The following is a 19,686-nucleotide window of genomic DNA, read 5'->3' as shown; positions in this document are numbered from 1 at the left end:
TAAGATTTTGTTCCTTGATTAAATGTTATTGATTCTTTCCTTTTGGGTTTTCTGGTTATTAAATAACATCCTCCTCTATTATTTTTCCCTTCTCCTCTGTTGACTTTAATTACCCCACCTGTTCTGTGTCTTTTTAGCTCTGGTTTTTAGACTTAATCTTTTCACTCATTCATCTTCCTTCTCACCCTTGTGCCTCGTTTCCTCTCTGTTATCTATATAAGTCCAAGTTAATGTATTAACTGAGGTCTCTCTCGCTCTGTCTTGCTGACCAGTGTGATTCTGAGCCCTATCTGGACTGTGTTGAGGAGCTCTACTATACCGCGAGATCTAATCTGGTAGTACTCCCTCTGTCTCTCCCATTATTCGTCATCCGTCTATCTACATACTAGCTGGCTTTTTTTTCTCCTCATAGTTTACACCTCTTATCTCCGCTTCCACCTCTTTCGTACGTTCCCTCTTGTTCTTCATAATCTCTTATGAAAAGAAAAAGTCTTTGTCCTTATCTTTCCAATTTTTTGCTCTCTGAGCCACTGTTGTCTCTCTTTTTGTTCACTTTTAGGTGCACAATGTTTCAAATATATTTACAGTGCCTTGCAAAACTAGTCTCTCCTCTTGAACTTTTTCACATATTCATTCATGTTGCAGCCAAAAACTTGAATGGGGCTTCCCCCCCCCCCCTTCTGATATACGACACAAAGGTACACAAAATTATAAAGAGGAAGAAAAACAATGCAGTATTTTCAGACTTCTGCAAATAGAGAGTTTCTCAAATGGGTTTTGTCTGGGCATGCTCAGTTGGGTGCTACAACCACAGTTTTTTTTATGATGTGGTTGGGCTGTTCAATTTGGGGGTTATTTGATCATGAATGTGACTTGTAACAAACTAAAGAAGTTTCTCAGGCTGTTTTTTGACAATGGCTGTCATCTTGCCACCGTCTCATAAAAGCCAGACCTCTTAGCTGCGTCTTTGGAGAGCCTTGTTGTCATGTTTAGAGTAGAGATGCACCGATATGATTGAAGCGATAGCCGATATTTACCGATGTTATATCTCATTATTCTTTTGGATATTCATCCCTGACTTCACCTCTGCTACAGGTAAACTCCCCACAATCCTGCGCCATACTTGGTCATGTGACGTGTTAAAAATGACTAATATCTGACAGTAACATCGCATATCGGCCGATGTGATGTTAGTGTCAGAATAGTGTGCGTATTCCTCACCCCTTCTGTATTCAGAAGGTTTGAATGAAGCTCTGTGAAGTGTTTTCAAAAGTTCCAGTATTGCTTCATGATTTTCTGCTGTAAACCTTGGTCTATTGCCACTTTGCTGTCTAATGTTCTATAAGAAACATTTGAGGCCTTCTCAGAACAACAGAGACGTTTTTACCGGGTTTTATTTTGGGTCACTATAATAAAGTTGGCCTGAAACCCTCTGCCACATTCTCCAAATTTTTCTGTAAAAAAAGTTTGATGATAATTTTTTTTCTCTACGTTAATCTGTCACAAAAAAAGTCCCAGTGAAACACATTAAATACGTTTAAGTAGTTGATTGAAAAACTCTGTGAAAGTTCAATAAGTATGAAGATGTTTGCAAGGCTCTGGACGTAGATCCTCACGATGTTGATCCATCTCTTCTGGTCCGTCCGTGTTTCTCTCTCTTCACCTCTTTTCCGACTTTCCGCTTCACTAACTGGTGCTTCAGGTGTTATTGTCACATGATTATCACTGTTGTTATTCTCTTGTTATGCTGTATATGAAATGCGTCCTGTGACAAACATACAAATGTACAGAAGGTTAGAGGTCCGAGTCAAACACAGAGCTGGGACTGTGAAAAGATCTTGCATCAGTCTCATACTGTACATGTGCTGAAACTCTTGAGTGTTTGCTGTGTTGTGCTGTTGTTGTTTTTTTTCAGCATATCTGATCTTTTTCTTCACAGACTCTCACCTTCTCTGTTCTAACCTGAATTTTGTTTTCTTACTTCTGACCGGCTGTAGTTCACTACAAGCACGGAACCTCTGATTTTTTTTTTTTTCTAAATTTTTTTTTATTATTATTTTTCAGTACGTGTTCTTTCCTGTTGCATGCTTAATTCTCTTTGTCTTGTAAAATGTTCATGCAACACAACAATGCTCTGTCTGTGGCTTTATGTAACAGATCCTAAGCCCAGCTTTTGATTTATATTGGTCTAAGTTGATCTAAATGCGAGGCAGCTGATGCAGGGGATTTAAAACAGAGTTTAATAGTAAATATGTTGAATCTAATTAATGCCAGCTTCCTGATCTATCAGTACTTTTACTATCTGGTATTAGATAGTCTTACTTCTAAAACTTAGCGAGCCTAACCATAACTAGAACACTTTAAAGTAGTTTTAAGTTAGTCCTGAATCTGGACTATGGCTTTTTTCAAATATAAGTTGACATATACAATTAAAAATAAGTATTTTTAGCAAACAGTTCAAACCTTTACTCAATTCCTGTTTGGTGTCTTAAGTTAAAATAAAAAATAGCTTTAGCTTCAAATAATCAACAAAAAGGCTGGAATATATTTCACTTTTAAATTATATCAATTTGTCCACCTTGGGATTATTAGAAAACAGACGTTTTGTGACCAAATGTGGTTAAATTACACAAGATATTATTTTTTAAGTGATCTTTTTTTCCAAATCAAAAGAGTCACAACTTAAGTGTAAAGTATAACTCTGGCAAAATTATTTGAACAATTCAAATAGTTTTGGTTACTGTATTTATTTCTGTAGTCAGTCATTTATTCACTTTGCTGTAGATATCAATCAGTAAGTGTAATAATAAAAAAATTATCTTGACTGAAAAATACAAAAAGTGGCATAGAAATTTATAAGCACATCATACCAAATTTACCCAAACTCAGTTTTCAAGCTTCCAGGATATATTCGTTTTTTTTTTTTTTGTAAAAATAATTAAATAAATAAATAGAAATTTGAAAAACAGTTTAGATATTTTACTAGTAAGGATTGTAAAACAATGGAAAGCTTTAATAAGACAATTAGTGTTAGAGGGGGAAAAATGTATAAACTTTAGGATTAGTGTATTGAATCTATAAAATATAAAATTCCAAGGTGGTATTTATTTAGTTTCTTGTCATTTAGGAAAATTTGTCCTATTGCTGTCATGAAGAAACGATTGCATGTGATACACAGGACTACGATACTAACATGATTTCTTTTTCTTTTAGGACTTGCAGCTGGAGTACGGCCACGATTCACCAAGTTTGCTGGGAGGAAACAAGTAAGTAGATGATTTTAAATATTCAGCTTTGCTCATTTCTCCCTCTGTAATACATGTTTTAGTGTTCAATCAATAGACCAGTCAAAACTATCGAGATTAGGGGGTGTGGACTATACTTTGTTCTAAAATTAATGCCGACGAAGCGTTAATTTTACAACAATTTTGTGAAAAGGCACTTATTTCTGTCTGCATCTTAAACAGAAGCCTTCTCAAGTCTGTCGAGGAGGAACTTCAGCAGAGGTGAGTCTGAGCCTTTTTCTTTTTTTCACTTCTGGTTGGACCGACGTGTTGAACTGCGAGTGTGTATTTTAACCGCATTCACTCATCAGCGAATCATTTAACGGCAGGACTAACGCTGCCAATCACACGCCACTAATGCCGTCGTAATAATGACTTCAGTGCTGTCACGGCTCTCACGTTCCAGGTTCTGCTTCCCTTGTTTGTTTTTTTTCTTCTTCTGCGGCTTGCTTTATGCTGCGACTGGAAAATGCTGGATTTCTTAGGAGCTTCCTGCAGAGAGCATGGCTCGCACACACGCACACACACACACACACATTCACACACATGCAATGAGTCACACATATAAAGATGCAAGCGACTTAATTCTACCAAAACATACTGACAAGACGTTGGAGAAATTCTTATGCGCTTAAATGATAATTGTTGTTGTCCATGTGCTTTTTGATATTCTGAGAGATTTTGTGAGCTGCTGGAGAAAACAGTCCCTTTATTAGCTTTTTTTCTTTCTTTTTTTTTTTTACATTTTTAAAAATGCAGTTTTCTAGTTTGAGACTCGATAAATAAATGAGTGATCTCACTTTGTTGTATTATGTAGAACTGCTCTTATTAGATAGTAAAATTCACACTTTCATGCATATTTAAGCAGGAAAGACTATAGTGCCTTCATGAAGACACTATAACTGGTTACATATCAGGACTGTTGACTTTGATGATTGATAGTTATAACAAATGTATCAAAAAAGCCAAAAAAAATGTTAACTGAAGCTTAAAAGACTTTGTAAGCTTTAAGCTGTTATTTTGTTCCCAGATTTATTGACAGCGTAGCTCTGGGTCAGTTAGAAGCGTACAGGTGTTGGAGGGTTTAATAAAAAGAAGATGAGACAAATACTTCTGGTTGAAAAGCAAAAGTAGGTTTTCTGTTTGAGAATATTCAGATGTGGACAAAGTTGTTGGCACCCCTGGTAGAAGATGGGTTTAAAATATGAGCTATTTTCTTCTTTTACTGCTACAGCAACTTTTCACAGGAAAATAAAATCTTGGTGCTTCTATTGAGTGGGTAAAAATAAAGTTAATCTGTTTTTAAGTAGATTACTGTTAATGATGCCCCTTGCCAACCATTAAATGTAATAGTAATATTTACTGAAGTAATATTTTTATTTTTACCATCCTTTTTAAGTTTAACAAAATTTCTAGGTACTTTTATGACTTCAGAACTTTTTTCCATAAATATAGTCTCAATGACTATTAGATGCTATCACTATAGGAACCAGTTGTTTGAGGGAGATGCCACAGGCAAAAAGTTGTTTTGTTTTTTTTTGTCTTACCAAAACAAATGTAAATATAAAAAAAATGTTCTGAGACTCTAAGTTGATCCTCTGGGTTTGGTCAGATAAACACTACACTTAAGCTTTTAGGCTACAAAGCTCCAGGTTAGCGTCTGAGCTTCTGCCTCACAGACTCCACCACTCTGCTCCTTCAGACTAGCTACTTCTCAGTGAAACGCTGGAAAAAATTTACTAAAGGGTTATTAGAGGGGCGCCTTCCTGAAGGCTGAGTTTCAGAAATAACAGGAATTTTTGAAGAGGGAGAGGCCCAGAGTAAAATTTCTTCTGTCATATTTGATATTTAAAGCATTTTTTTAACAACTGAAGTTACCATAACTACTTGATTGTGCTATGAAATGGCACTATGTGCCTGAATAAAATTTGCTGGTAAACAGAAAAGATGTCATTAATGATGCATAACGTTTTGCCAAATCAACACAGAAGTTGTTCAGTGTGAGATTCTGCTCCATGCTGTAGAAGTTTTATTTATTTTAAGATATCTTTTTTTTCTTTTACATCTTTACCTGGGGTGCCAATGAATTTGTCCGGGTTTATATGGGATAAGTTATCTCCAGCGATAACAATGAGGCCACAGAAAGTATTTAGTGGAGAAGTGTTAAGTTTCAATCAGCAGAGTGAGAAAGGTTGCCGTTAAACCCGAGGGACTTGTGTATTATTCTGCTGGACTGGAATCCTTCAGTCCTTGCAGATCTGCCCTGAGTTTAGATCTTAGACGTAGTGTGTGAACTGAGCTTTACTCAGCTCTCCCTCCCCCTCTTCCCTCCTCCTCCTTCTCCTGTTGTCATCTCCCATCCCTATTTGCTTGATCTTGCCCCCATTACTTCTCTCCCCCACTGCAACAAAATCTACCCCCCTTCTCCTTCCCCAACCCTCCGATCGTCCCCTCCTGTCTTCCCCTCCTCTCCCAGGGGCCATGTTGCACACTTAGGGGATGATGAGGATGAGGATGATGATGGTGCAGATGATGATGAAACTCACACTCAGTAAGTTCCCGCTCAGTCTCAGAAACTGGAAGCCTTTCTCTCGTTGTCTCCACATCTTTTTCTCCTCGCGAAGGCCAAAAGATGAGTTTGAGAGGGAAACGAGGAGGAAGGCTTCTCGTCTTCTCCACAGTTTCATCCACGCGTCTCCATGCAGCACGAACCACCATCATGCCGCCTGTGTGTGTGTGTGTGTTTTTCACACTGCATCTGCTGTCTGATGTGAGGTTTTAAAGCTACTAACAGTTACTGTGAAGGCCTCAAATGCACTGAATTAGAAACATGTTTTAAAATCAGGTATTTTTACCGTCAGGGTTTTCCACATTTCAACATAACAAACACAACTTTATTGCGTTTTAGTTGGATCTTATGTAAAAGAGCAGAGTGATGATGCATAATTGTGAAATAGAAAGCGTATGATGTATGGTTTTCAACTTTTTTTAAGAAATAAAAATCTGAATGTAGCTGTATTCAGGCAATTTTTTGGTATATCCAAAAAATAAAAAATCCAGTATGAAATTGTGAATAAAGTCCACCTGTTTGTATCTAAACCTCAGTATAAAGATGCCCTTTGAGGACCTGAGCAGTTTGTTAGAGATTATTACTGAATGAAAAGCACAATGAAGACCAAGTAACACAACAAATAGGTCAGGGTGAAGGTTGCAGAGACAGTATTTTCCAGTTGAGATCACCCTTCAGCTAATGTGTTAATAGAAGAGCTGAATTTTTTTGTCTCTTTAGCATTTAAACTTGATTTTAGATATATAATTGAAGATAAGGTATTATTGTATGACAGCATACCTAAAACAGATACTTCTCGCGTTGTTCACCTGTGATGAGATTCGGAAAATTGACTGATGTATTGTGGGTATTCTGACTGACGTCCTACCGTAGCCAATTAGGCAACATTAGCAACAGAGTTAGCAACACTTTGCAACTATAAAACTGAGGCCATGAGTGGGGGAAAAAAAATCACTTCCTGAAGCACAAAAACACACAAAAATTTAATGAGAACTTTGATTCTGTTGAGGGAGATTTGCTACAGTTCATGTTGTGTCATTGCTACATGGTGGGTATCAACATCGCTAAAATTAGCTGTGTAGCATTAACTTCCACTCAATACTGTGTTGGTGTAGCGCTTAAGCATTAGCAGAACTAATGTTTATGATTAGCGACTTAGCGTTAGCACAGCTAACATTTTAGTCAGTACCTACCTTTAGGGTATAAAACAATATCCCAAGCACAGAACACTGTTCAATCCATCATCTGACAATGTAAAGACAAAAACACAACTGTAAACCTACCAAGACATGGCTGTTCTCTTAAAATGAAAAACAAGGAGAAGCATTTTTCAGAGAAACCAAGAGGTTCAGTGTGCAGAGGTCAGCTGTTAACAGTTTTATCTAAGAATAGCGAGAAAAAATATTGGTCTAGAAATTTTTCACAATCTGTTGAATGTGAAAAGTTGGCAGAGACAAACCCCAAAAGACCTGCGAGTGTAATTGAAAGGTTTTTCTGCAAAGTATTGAATCAAGTCAGCTGAATAGAAATGCAAATTTTTCGGCTAAATGTTGAAAACCACATATCCATTTTCTTCTACTTTGCAGTTCTGCTTTTTTTTTTTTCCTTTTATTTGTTGTAACTTATAATCCCAATAAAATTCACTGAAGTTTGTGGCTTAAGTTAAAGAGAATGGCTTTTTTTTTTTTTTTTGCTAAGTCACTAATTTCTGTAGTAGCTTTAAAGTTTCACTCGAAGCAACATCAGACATTAGTTCAGTTTCATTTCTTTCATATGTGGTCCTTGCAAAGTTTTCTTCTTGCTATTCTGCTCTCTGCTTGCATCACCATCTGTGTGGCTCCTTGCTCCGTCTGTGTGTGTGTTTACTCAAACACTGTCTGTCTGTCTCTTCCTTCTCCTACAGTAAAAAAATAAAATTGTAGATCTTCTATTTTTGCGTCAGACCCAAAGTACTGCAGTAGGCCAAAGTGTTCCTTGTCAACAATATTATCCACCACGTTTAGAAATGGATACTTTGCCCTTTGCACATTGTTGGACGTTAGGTGGTAACAAAGCACCCACACAGTGAGCTGGAAAACACAAAGGGCATGAAGAACATGAAGCTGGAATCATTGAATTGCTGTGTTCGTGGTGGAGGCATGTTGGCCCTGATTTGTCTTTTTAAAGCCTGCTCATTTTTGGTGGGTTAAGATATTACATGTTTGGAAAATTATCCCCTCTGGTTTTGGATGCTGTGCAACTGGAAAGACGTTTGCTCATAATTTCTTTACATTCGGACATTTGTGACGTGTAACCGAGGCAACAAGGTGTTTTCACTACAGGAGGTGGCAGATAAGCATCTCAACAGCTCAAATAACGCCTAAACTATGATCTCTAATCCTGGAGGAGTTGGGGAAAAGAGGGTTTATGGATGCAGAGCAGGACGAAAGAACAGCGAGTGAAGGAGGAATCTCTTTCATCAATTGTAATAGGCAGATATCACATCCCAGACTCTTTTTCTGCCCAGCTTTCTACTCGTAGAGATTGGAAGAGGAGCAGCAAAAGGAAATGAGGTGGATTAGCAGTCCCCTCCAACAACTGATGGTGGCATGTAGGACATGTTACTGTGCAACATCAAGTATTTTTTAATTGAATTGAACAAATGGGTCGTGAGATGCAACTGAGCAGCAATCAAATTCCATTTGGTTTAATTTTCTTCACAAAAGAAACAGAAACATATGGTCAAGTCGGCCCAGTTGTATAGACAGATTCAAATTTAGTTACCTGGATTCCAAAACACTGAAGTCGGCTATTATGCCAATTAGTAGCAGAACCAGATTTGTACTCTTTATGTTAAAGAATAGGTAAAAGTAAATGGCAGTAGTAGGTACTTTGGTGGCTTCATTTACGGAAGAAACACAACTAAACAAAACAACAACAAAAAAGAAGAAGAAGCTCTGAGTCAGTAGTAGCATCCATAGCATGAAAAACAAAGTATATTCGGGCAGCATTAGCTCCATCTAAGAGGGTTAAACGTGCTAAGTGTATAATCTGTAGAGCGAGAACACAATGTTATTGGCAGGAATACTTGAGCTGATGGCCTTCTCCGTTATATGAGCACATGCATAAAATGTGTGCCGGCTGTTATTCTCATGCTAGCTGACCCCATCCAAATACTTTCGCTGGTTGAAATACAGAACAAGTAGCCGTGCGCCATCGTCAACATATTATCTGCATCAGATTCTGCTGATTAAAAGCAGATTAGATGAGCGCTGGAGGTTTATAAAGTGGTGCCATCTAAGCTGCATCAGAGTTGCTCTGTTTTCACACATGTGGAGTAAATGAGTCCTAATGTGTTTGTTAGTCTAGCAGCTTCTTGGACCTGTCTCAGTTGACCTTGTGACCTTCGCTTGTTTTGGTTTTGAGCTCTGTAAACACGTCAGTGGATCTTGGAGGAGCAGCTCATAAAAAATTCAGGACCAAACTGTTTGTTCTCAGCAGTTTTTGTGTGATAACAGCATTTTTTTTTTGGCTTCCTGACTCATGTGTATTTGTTTTCATTTCATTCACTGACACCTTCGATGATGATTTCTGGCCTTCTGTATCACTCATTATTCATTAACATGTATCTATGTTTGGAATGGGCTGGCATGAGTCTCATTGTATGATAGCAATGAGTAAAAGTGTCACAGTTTATTTTGTATCACAATATTAACACTGATGTTAAAAGTGAAAATGTTTAACATGAGCTAACTGACTACTTTATCTGCCTCATCCGGTAGCTAGCCTGCAGTCAGCTAGCTAACAGACAGGACTCTGATAGCTTGCTAACTAGTTTGAAACAGTGTTGGCTTTTAGGGAAGTATAACTCTACACTCCATAGAGCCAGGAAAAACTCTTTGGCTCTTTAAATTAAAAGGTCTTTAAGCCACAAAAGATAGTTATACACCTTTAAAAGTCTTGAAAAGTATGGACTTTGATTACAGTTTAAAAAAAAAGTGTATAGAACAATATCCCATTGTCTAAAAATGGTGTTCTTCCTTCCCTCTTCTTCGCTACATCTTTCCGTCCTTTCATGTCCTTCTTTTGTTTCCTTACTTACTTATGAACGTTCTTTCCTTTCTTGACGGTACTTTACCTCTACACATCAGACATTTGAAGGCACCAGGCTTTGCTACAATTTTTCTGTAAAGTCGCACAGAACTTTAAATCAAGTCACTTTGATTCTAAGAATAAAAAATAATATTAGAAACAATAAAAATAGCAAAAAAGCAAGCAGAGAAAGGGGTGCACCGATAAATTGCTACATGTGAATCATCTTATCTTTAGCTTGTTTCCATCCAATTGCTGTGCAAATTTTGAGTGAACTTCTAAAATGTTGCAAACCCCCCCCCCCAAAAAAAAAGTATATAAATGAGGCATGTTTCCATCTACTAGTTTGGAGTGAATAAACTAAGCTACAAGATGTAATTTTGTCAGATACTGATGCTACATATGGCTGTAATTGAACAAGATGTATAGATTTTTACTACATATGTAAGGAGAATAGAGCATTTACTGTTCTTCAGAAAAGCCAAAAATCCACCTTAAGCAATGTAAAAATCTCTGTTTTTTGTGAAACTGAGGAAGTTTGCTGTTTTCATCACCCTTTTCTGTGATCCTTCAAAATGTGCATCAAGAAACATCCTCTGCTGCTCTGCAGTGACAGAGGGTTGTCTGAGCGCACTTCCAGCTGGTCACTTTTCAGTTAACGATAGTCACACTACTGTTGCCAACTTTGCGACTTTGTCGCTATATTTAGCAACTTTTCAGACCGAAAGCAAAATATAAAATACAATGTTATCGGCCAAAATTGGGCTACTTAGTGATCTGTTATTGGCTAGAAAAATGCAATCGGTGCACCTGAGTTACATGGTCAAGAAATGATGCAGAATAAATACTAAAATAAGCATTAGTTGACTAAATTGTAAGGTTTTTGGCAAATTGTATTATTAATGTGTAGAAATCTGGAGCAGGTTTAAACTACCTATCATGACCAATGCAGTAATCATTTAAAAACCTTTAAAAAAAAATAAAACTCTAACTACTAGTTCTCACAAATCTGGTTTTCAGTCGGTGTTGCTTGTACTAAAAAGCCGCCTTTTCATTCCCCAGCAAATCGAGCACTATCAAGAGGCCAAAGGAGCCACCCCCACTCCCTCCGAAGGTAGGAGTACTTGTTGTTTTCATTCAGTTTGTAACTTAATATACAGCAGAAGAAAAAAAAAACTCATCTTTATTTACTCCCAGCCTAAGTCTCTCAGCTCCTCCCAGCACCAGCCTCAACACAAAAACGATGATGGCCAATCGCACAACAATGACGACGACACCGGAGGGGGAACCATCAAGCGGTGCCCGGCCACAGAGACGCCGAGCCCCGCCAAGGCGTCCACCAGCGTCCCCCCGCGGCCCCCGCCCCCGAAGCTGCCACCCCACCGCCGCAGCAGCCTAGGTAACGACAGCCCGCAGCGCAAAGACGTGGAAAGCTCTGCCCCAGAGGATGATGATGATGGGAGCTTTAGGCATTTCTGGGAGTGGCTCCACACGCCTCACACAGAGGAGGAGCTGGAGGAGGCGTGGGAGGTGCTGAAGGAGGTGAAAGAGGAACAGGAAAAGGAAGAGAGTAAGAGCAGCTGATTGGTAGCCGGGTAGTATCCACAGACCCTGTTGTTCCCTTCAGTTTTTTTTTTGTTTTTTTTTTGTGGTCTCCCATTAGCCAGTTCTTGTAGACTAACTGATGTATCTGTTCCATGAGCCCATTAACAGCAACGCTTTTTAAGTTTTATTTTATCCTTTTCTTTAAAGTTCCTTCTCTCCATCAGCTCCTGCTCCGTATTACTGTTTGTCTTTTCTGAAGTCTTATTATTTTCCTTTTTTGTTTTTTAATCCGGTAAGTCAAAAGCTACTGCCGCTTTCCCTCACTCTAGGAGGAAGAAGTCACAGTTCAGAGTCAGATGATCATATGATGAAACTAAGAATTCAGTTGAGGCTCATATTTTACAGCAAAATGAAGAGAGAAAAAAATAGTGTGCAGAGCAATATCCAGGGTCTGAATTTCAGAAGGGCTTATTGTGATGCGTATCTGAGATGTTTCTCCTATGTAGTGTGTTTTGGCCCCAGGCTGTGAATCAGAATGTCTTATGCTTTCTTCCAGCATGAAAAGGATTGCTAGTTCCAAATCTGGAAAACATGTTTATTCTGACAAATTTGCTTAGTTTGACATAGTCAGCAAAATGCTGTTTTAGTTGTTTGATCATGTTGGTTGTCTTGAGCACTGGTTGTTTTTTCTTCTTTGTTTCCTGCACCTTGCAGCGTGTGAACCTTTAATTGTTTCACATCAGAACCTCAAACGTTACCTGAGTCCTGTTTGCCACAAACCATGTACAGCAGAAAGAGGAAACTGTTGAGAGAACTGATGAAATAAGACCAGAATTTAATATTTTTGGATGCTTGCAAAAATGTTGAGTTAGAGACAGCAAAAGGCCTAAAAATGGTGTGAAGATTCACCGCCCAACAGGACAATCACCCCACTCTAGCTGCGATGGAGCGGTTTGGATCAAAAGATACTCACCTAAATACGATGAGGAATGTTCACAGATACTCACCGTCCAGTCCGACTGAACATGAGCTATTTCGCAATGAATGGACAAAAAATGAAGCCTCTAGATGTCCAACGCCAGTCGAAGTATACCTCAGAGGTCTGTGAGGTTGTATGGCAGCTGAAGATTGTTCTACAAAGCTTTCACTGAAGAAGATTGAACACAAATTCACTTTGTTTTTTTCTTTTTTACATTTTTACCCTTCATTGTATCACTTTGTGTTGCGCTGTCAGATAAAATCTCAACATCCTTAAAAAGTCTTAAATTCAACTGAAATTTAGGCCTTAAAATATCTTCAATCCGTTAGAATTTAAGATAACGTATTTAAGTTGGTGTTAAATACGTTAATTTTGTCGTGGCAGGACTATTTAATCTATGTAGGGAAGTTTTTCTCGTAGGACAGAAGCTTTTCCCTGACAGAAATGTCAAGGAAACGTTAGTTTATTGTTGTCTTAAATTTGAGCTGGTGAAATCTTGGTCAAGTATGTGGCAATATAAAAACTGTCAAGGGCCATAAATACTTTTACATGGCACTGTGTTTTCCTCTGACATGTCGTACCTTCCTTGTGTTTTCTTCGCCTGCCAGGGAAAGACTTCCTTAAGCACGAGTATGTGGCTTTCTGTGTCACTGTGGATGGGGTTGTTGGGCTGACAGGACCGGGTAAAAACAAGGGCTTGGTCACGACTCACGGATTCCTTCTCACCATGGAGATATTGGACTCATTTCACACAAACGGGCTTTCCAAAAATGACTTTTCAGAACAACAGCAGAGGAGGAGATAATCACTGTTTTCTGGAGGCCCGTCTGTGTCTGAGCAGCACATTGTCGCAGCAGAAATAACTTCACAAACAAGTGCTGCGGATAGGATTCCGAATTTTTTGACGTTAGCCTCAGCCGCTCCACTCGCCCTCGCTGATTTATTTCCGCCCGTCCACGCAGTGCTGACAAAACTTGAACCACACCCACTCAGCAGATCAGACGTCTTTTGTCTTTTCATGCCACTGGTGCAGCTTGTAATGCAGCTTGTAACGCATCGTCTTGTGTGCGCAGAGGTTGTTTTGTCAGCTGCTGTCCAGCGGTAAGCAGTTGGCGCATTCACACCCTTCATTGCTCATGCATTATATTTGACTCTGTATTCTTCCTGCTAGTCTCCTCCCCTCTCTCTGCTCCCGAGTTGTTTTGCCTGTATAATTCCTCTCTGTCTCCAGTACCTCAGGTTAAATTGTTCGCATCATAACCAATAAATATGTCTGAAACCTCTGAGTCACACACTCATTCAGCCGCTGTGTCGCTGGTGTTGTTGTTTTAGGTAATGGGCTGAACTCTCCCCATAATGGTGAGAGGGAAAGTCCTGGTGAGAGGCAGTCCACCATGCCCCCTAGTGTCCCCGTACGGAAAGACAAGAAGGATGTTCCCGTAAGTAAACGTTCTACTTGAGTTCCAGATTAGATATTAAACTAAATATTATTGTATTGAACTGTTAGTTGAAATAAGCACTGCTAAATGTTTCTTTTCTTATCTGTGTCTTAGAAGCCTATCAGTAACGGTCTTCCTCCAACACCTAAAGTCCATGTAAGTTTCCTTGTCTTTTGTGATCACAATGGACAGAATACCCACAATTCAGGGTTTTCCAAGCAAGTAAAATCATGTTGTGGAGCCAATTTCAGTTAGTTTTGTTTTTTAGTTGTTTCTCTTTTAAGAAAATGGATGGAGTGTACTGTTTTCCAAGCAGTCAAACAAAGATTGTAACAATAAATGCATACGTAACAGTCTGAAGAACAAAATGCAGTCTGGAAAAGTATGGAATTTGATTTTAATATTTTTCATATCTGGATACATGTAAGACAATTAACAATGAAAAAATGTTGGTATTTCTAGACCAGGAATCTATAACCTTTACCATCCAAAGAGCCATTTTTCCCCAAGTCCAGCTAAATTAAACTTGAGAGCAACAAGTTTTGCATGAGCTCTTAAAAGAAAAGACATGTAATGTCGCTACTGCAGGAAATTTAACATTTTTAAAGAACCACCATTTTATTTCATTTTTCCAGCTGTAAAATGCATAAAACCATAAAACTTTAGCTAAAAGAAGACAACTTTTCTTCCAAGGGATTTCGATATTTGTGAAAAAGCACTGTAGGTGTTTTCCACCCAGTGGCAAGAAAATTGGATACAAAAATGTTATTGGTACTTTGAGTGTCATTCTGTTGTGGAAATTCAATATTGAAAAACTGCTAAAAGCTGCATTTATCAATTTTTTTATAGATTTGGTATTTAATCTATAAAAAATTATAGATTTCTCTATAAATATCTATCTCTATAAATATCCCTCTCTATAAATATCTTTAGTAAACTCCTGGTGAACTTTTATACTTTGTAGTTAATGACCGAATGGTCCTGTTTGATAACTCCACCATATTTGACAATAAAATATTTCTGTACTTCAAAGATGAATATCCATGACAACAGAAGAAAGTCAGGCTAATAAAGAATAAAGATCATCTTTCCTGTTTACAGATGGGCGCCTGTTTCTCCAAGGTGTTCAATGGCTGTCCGCTGAAGATCCATTGTGCCACGTCATGGATCAACCCCGACACCAGAGGTAACCAAGAGGAAAACCCATCTGGGTTCAGATCTGTACTCTCTTCCTCCCTTTACTTCAGTTTGTTAAATCTAAGGATTTTTTCTGTTTATTTGCTTCAGATCAGTATTTGATATTCGGAGCTGAGGAGGGAATCTACACGTTAAACCTTAATGAGCTTCATGAGACGACGATGGAGCAGGTCAGACACAACATAAATGCAAAATATAATTCGTAAAGTATTCATACCCCTTGGACTTCTCACCGTTTTGCTAAAACAACCGTCATCTATGCGCTTAACTGGGATTTAATGTGACCAATGAGTGGATGAAAAAGTATACACTCAGTTCTTTTTTAAAAAGTTACAATTTTTGATTATGCATGAGTTGCATTCTTGCAGAATAGAGAAAGACAAGTAATTGTAAAACTATCCCAACTAGAACATTGTTACTTAACCAGTTATTTTCCTGTAGTTATTGCTATAAATTAAGTATTTTTGTTTGTTTGTAGCTCTTCCCTCGGAGGTGTACGTGGTTGTATGTCATGAACAATTGTCTTCTTTCTATATCTGGTGAGTTAAGTAGCTCGTTTATAACAGACGGCTAATGTCGTGATGTTAGTTTTTTTTCTGCTTTTTTGCATTCCACGTTACATTTTTCAGATTTCTGACTCTTTAATGACCTGGTGTGTGTGATGAATAATGTCCCACTGCAGGAAAAGCCTCCCAGCTGTACTCCCACAGTCTGTCCGGACTCTTTGAACAGGCCAGACAGCTGCAGAAGCTACCAGTAGCCATTCCCACACACAAACTCCCTGATAAGATTATCCCAAGGTAACGTCACAGTCAGGAACTCCAACCTGTTAATTATTTTTCTTTTTAGGCATTTTATCTCTTCATTTTTTTGTAGGAATCCACCTTTTTTGACTTGAAGTTAAATAGGTTAACAACAACAAAAGCAGCCAATTCAGAATAAAGTCTTTGTATATTTGCCTCAGGTTAATATGCCTGTTTTGGTGAGTAATGTCTGCTTGTGCCTGATTGTAGGAAGTTTGCCGTTTCCAATAAGATTCCAGACACTAAAGGATGCCAAAAGTGTTGTGTGGGTAAGCATCTGTCATACTGTTCATTTTACAGCTCTGTAGTGTACATGTGCATACGTTACAAAAGTCAATATTTGAAAAAAGAAATCATGACATTTTTAATTCAATAAGTTTCCAACTATTCAGGCAATGGTAACATCAAACCAAAGGTTGTAAAGAAGACATGTGAGTGATAATGTGTGTCATTTCCTGCTAGTCCGTAACCCGTACACCGGCCATAAATACCTGTGTGGAGCCTTCCAGTCCAGTGTCATGCTGCTGGAGTGGGTGGAGTCCATGCAGAAGTTCATGCTCATCAAGGTCAGTCCCAAACTGCTCTACATTATGTCAAGCTCTTTTTTTGTCTTATAAACAGAATATGTTTTGCTTGACTTGACTTATTCACATAAAACACAAACATATTTAGTATTTATATAAGATGGGGGGAAAAAAGCATACCTTGATTATAATCTTTACCTTTTCTTTACCTTTTTTAGCTTGAAACTAAATTCAAGCTAAATTGAATTTAGTTTCAAGCTAAACTAAATTAGCTTGAAACTAAGATTGGGAGGCAATCTTAGTGCCTCCCAAGACGCTAAGATTTCCATTTTTTTATTTTATAACAAGCCAAATGAAAGCAGTAATAACTACGATAGTTTATATTTTGTCAAATGTGCACAATCTAGATTTTCAAGTCTTTAAAAATATTAAATTTGAAGATGAAGCAAGGACTTAATCCTGACTTAACAAATAGAATCTGCTATCTGACGCGGTTTCACATCTGCAAACTTTCTTTCATATTTCTAATTCCTTTTTCCTCTGCAGAACATCGATTTCCCGTTGCCATGTCCGTTAGAAGTCTTTGAGATGTTGGTGGTCCCGGAGCACGTGTATCCTCTGATCTGCGTGGCGGTCAGCAAAGGAACCGAACTCAATCAGGTGGTCCGGTTCGGCACAGTCAACCCCAATGCTGCCTCCTCCTGGTTCACAGAAGCAGGTCAGAACGGTGTGGCTTTTTCTGGGGCTTTTTTTTAAGCGAAAAACAACTGGAGTCGAAACCAAACCCGGTCCTGATGTTTTTCTTTGCAGACATGCCACAGACATGCGTGATCCATGTCACGCAGCTGGAGCGAGACACTATTCTGGTCTGCCTAGACAGTGAGAAACACAACTTCTACTCATCTCAACGTTTACAGTTTTAGACCAAATGAAAACATATTTATAGGTCATACTCTGATCCTTTTTTTTTTCTTCTATCTCATCTTTGTTTGCCTTTCAGGATGTATAAAGATAGTGAACCTCCAGGGCCGGCTAAAATCCAGCCGGAAGTTGTCTGCTGAACTCACCTTCAACTTCCAGATCGAAGCTATAGGTAACAGAAGGAAGACAGACCAGCTGATTAAGAAAGCTTTTGAAACAAATTATTATTACAGTAATGTGAAAAAAAACATGACTTTCTATTATATATTCTATTGTTTTAAAGAAATGTTCACATGTCAATGACTAATCTGTTATTTTTCTGGAATAGGAATCTATTTAATTGTACATAACAAAAAATAAAACATTTTTTAGTTAGGGATAAAAACTTAGTCCTCTAGCTGAGGAAAAAGTTAGGACACCCTACCCCCAAATAATTAGTCCAACAACGTAAGTATGTCTGTAGACGAAGTAGGCGTTTCCAAAAGAAGACATTTTTTTAAGGATCACACCTGATTGGACAAAATTAACGTCTGTCGTTGAACTTTTTCTTATTTATCCAGCATTAGACTTTCAATTATTTATTTAGTTTCATGATAAAAGCCTCAATTTTGATAAAAGCAGAATGAATGTCTTCTTTTCCTGCAGTTTGTCTTCAGGACAGTGTTCTGGCCTTCTGGAGACATGGCATGCAAGGTCGAAGTTTCAAGACTAATGAGGTTAGTCTGATCTTTTATCGCTGACCTGTGTTTTTACAACAGAAAATACTTTGTTGAACCCCAAGGGGAAATTGCTTTTTCCCCTCTGAAATAAAAAATGAAATCACAGTAGAGTTGTGGGAGAGGTTTACCACCAGCTAATAAGGCATTAAGTTTTTTCCTCTCTGGTAGTAAAAACTCTAGTTTTGTAGATTTTATGTAATTGTGACACTCCCGACTAATCACTCTAGATTTATCCTGTCAGATTGTTTTGCTCAGAAATGAGAAGTTAATAACGGTATCATCATGCCTGTCGAGATTAACCACTAATGCTAAACGGGGAATAAAACCTAGTGGGAATATGAGGCTCACTCATTGTAGACTTTTTAACCAGTCTCTAGATTTCTGTTTAGTCTTCAAATTTCTATCCACTTTCTATCTTTGTAGAATCTGTAATTTATTATTTTTTTCCTAGATCACGCAAGAGATCTGTGACAACACACGCATCTTCAGACTACTGGGATCCGACAGGTGAGAAAGGCGTCCAGTTTTACTGTTGCAAGTTTTCAGATAGATGTGCGCGGTCACGGCTGGAAAATACTAAGAGTACAAAGTTCCTTGCAAAAGTGCCTTGAACATTTTAACTTTTTGGGATTTTTAAGACAAACTTCGACGTATTTTATTCGGACTTCTATAAATTACCGAGTATGGTGTGTGTTTGCTTTTTACCCCTTTACTCCTGTGTTACACCTAAACAAATGAAATCCAGTGTAATAAATTGCCTTTACGAATTACTACGAAAGTAAACATCATCCACTACGCGAGATTAATAAATGCTTCTGTTCTGCGAACCCCTCAGATGTTTGTTTTTTGAGGACAGTATATTTTTGAAAATCTCTTGTGAACTGTTCCATCCATCATCTGAAAATTGAGAGATCGTGGAACAATTACAGATATACGACAATATACATCTATAGCAACTAAAAGGCCAGGAGAAAATTGTTTAAATTGTCCAATTACAGTCCTCCCTGTAACTGAAACACTCATAAATCTGGAAAATAGACCTTGAGGTTTGACTTTGGAGACCCAATGATTTGGATTACAGTAGCTTCATGTCTTACAATGGCCCATCCAAAGTCAGGACTTGAACCAATTGAAATGGATGCCTCCAGCTTGAAATGTACTACACCACCTCAAAATCTCACTAAACTGCATTGAAGTGGTTGTAATATGACAAAATGTTCAAATAAGAAAAATGTTCACAGGGTATGGTTACTTTTGCAAGGTGTTGCAGCTTCTCTTAAACCAGTTTAAGTGAAGCTCTTGTCCTCATCGATGTGTGCTAACGTGGTCATATCAGAACACACAACACGTCCCAAACATAAAACTAGGATTAGAAAAGAAGTTGTGTAAAAAAACAAACAATAATAATAATAAGTTGGGAACACATGTTGTAGAAATTTCTGTTCAACTTTTAAGCATTTCTTTAAGTGTGAAAAGTCTGACTCCCCATCCACACACAAACACACCATTAACATCCTCTCTGCTGCCTTCTCGCTGAAGACGAGCTGATGGTAGAGACCCAGACTCTGAGGACAGAGGCCGCTCTGTGCCCAGGTACAAGCACCACTCACCGGCTTTTTTTTTTTTGTTTTGTTT

At 38.1% G+C, this 19,686-nt stretch overlaps 1 protein-coding gene across 12 annotated transcripts in view; it reads left to right on the top strand.

The window, feature by feature from the left end:
* Positions 1-19,686, top strand: part of LOC103476458 (mitogen-activated protein kinase kinase kinase kinase 3) — a 51,027-nt gene that overhangs the window by 27,504 nt on the left and 3,837 nt on the right. For 3 of the 12 annotated variants that reach the window (XM_008428824.3, XM_008428828.3, XM_081616393.1), the window contains 20 exons: positions 273-335; positions 3,214-3,266; positions 3,468-3,506; positions 5,761-5,835; positions 10,987-11,038; positions 11,122-11,494; positions 13,781-13,887; positions 14,002-14,043; positions 14,989-15,073; positions 15,175-15,254; positions 15,563-15,623; positions 15,767-15,884; positions 16,098-16,156; positions 16,350-16,453; positions 16,958-17,129; positions 17,222-17,290; positions 17,412-17,504; positions 17,978-18,048; positions 18,503-18,558; positions 19,591-19,644. In XM_008428824.3, coding sequence (XP_008427046.1) covers positions 273-335; positions 3,214-3,266; positions 3,468-3,506; positions 5,761-5,835; positions 10,987-11,038; positions 11,122-11,494; positions 13,781-13,887; positions 14,002-14,043; positions 14,989-15,073; positions 15,175-15,254; positions 15,563-15,623; positions 15,767-15,884; positions 16,098-16,156; positions 16,350-16,453; positions 16,958-17,129; positions 17,222-17,290; positions 17,412-17,504; positions 17,978-18,048; positions 18,503-18,558; positions 19,591-19,644 — 1,826 coding nt within the window. The remainder of the gene's footprint in view (positions 1-272; positions 336-3,213; positions 3,267-3,467; positions 3,507-5,760; positions 5,836-10,986; positions 11,039-11,121; positions 11,495-13,780; positions 13,888-14,001; positions 14,044-14,988; positions 15,074-15,174; positions 15,255-15,562; positions 15,624-15,766; positions 15,885-16,097; positions 16,157-16,349; positions 16,454-16,957; positions 17,130-17,221; positions 17,291-17,411; positions 17,505-17,977; positions 18,049-18,502; positions 18,559-19,590; positions 19,645-19,686) is intronic. The other 9 variants (XM_008428826.3, XM_008428829.3, XM_008428831.3 and 6 more) reach the window with 7 other exon arrangements.

The sequence above is a fragment of the Poecilia reticulata genome, chromosome 15 (assembly GCF_904066995.2).
Source record: "Poecilia reticulata chromosome 15, P_reticulata-male-v2, whole genome shotgun sequence".
In the NCBI taxonomy this organism is placed as follows: domain Eukaryota; kingdom Metazoa; phylum Chordata; class Actinopteri; order Cyprinodontiformes; family Poeciliidae; genus Poecilia; species Poecilia reticulata.
The sequence above is the reverse complement of the archived record's forward strand: the minus strand, read 5'-3'. Positions and strand labels throughout refer to the sequence as shown.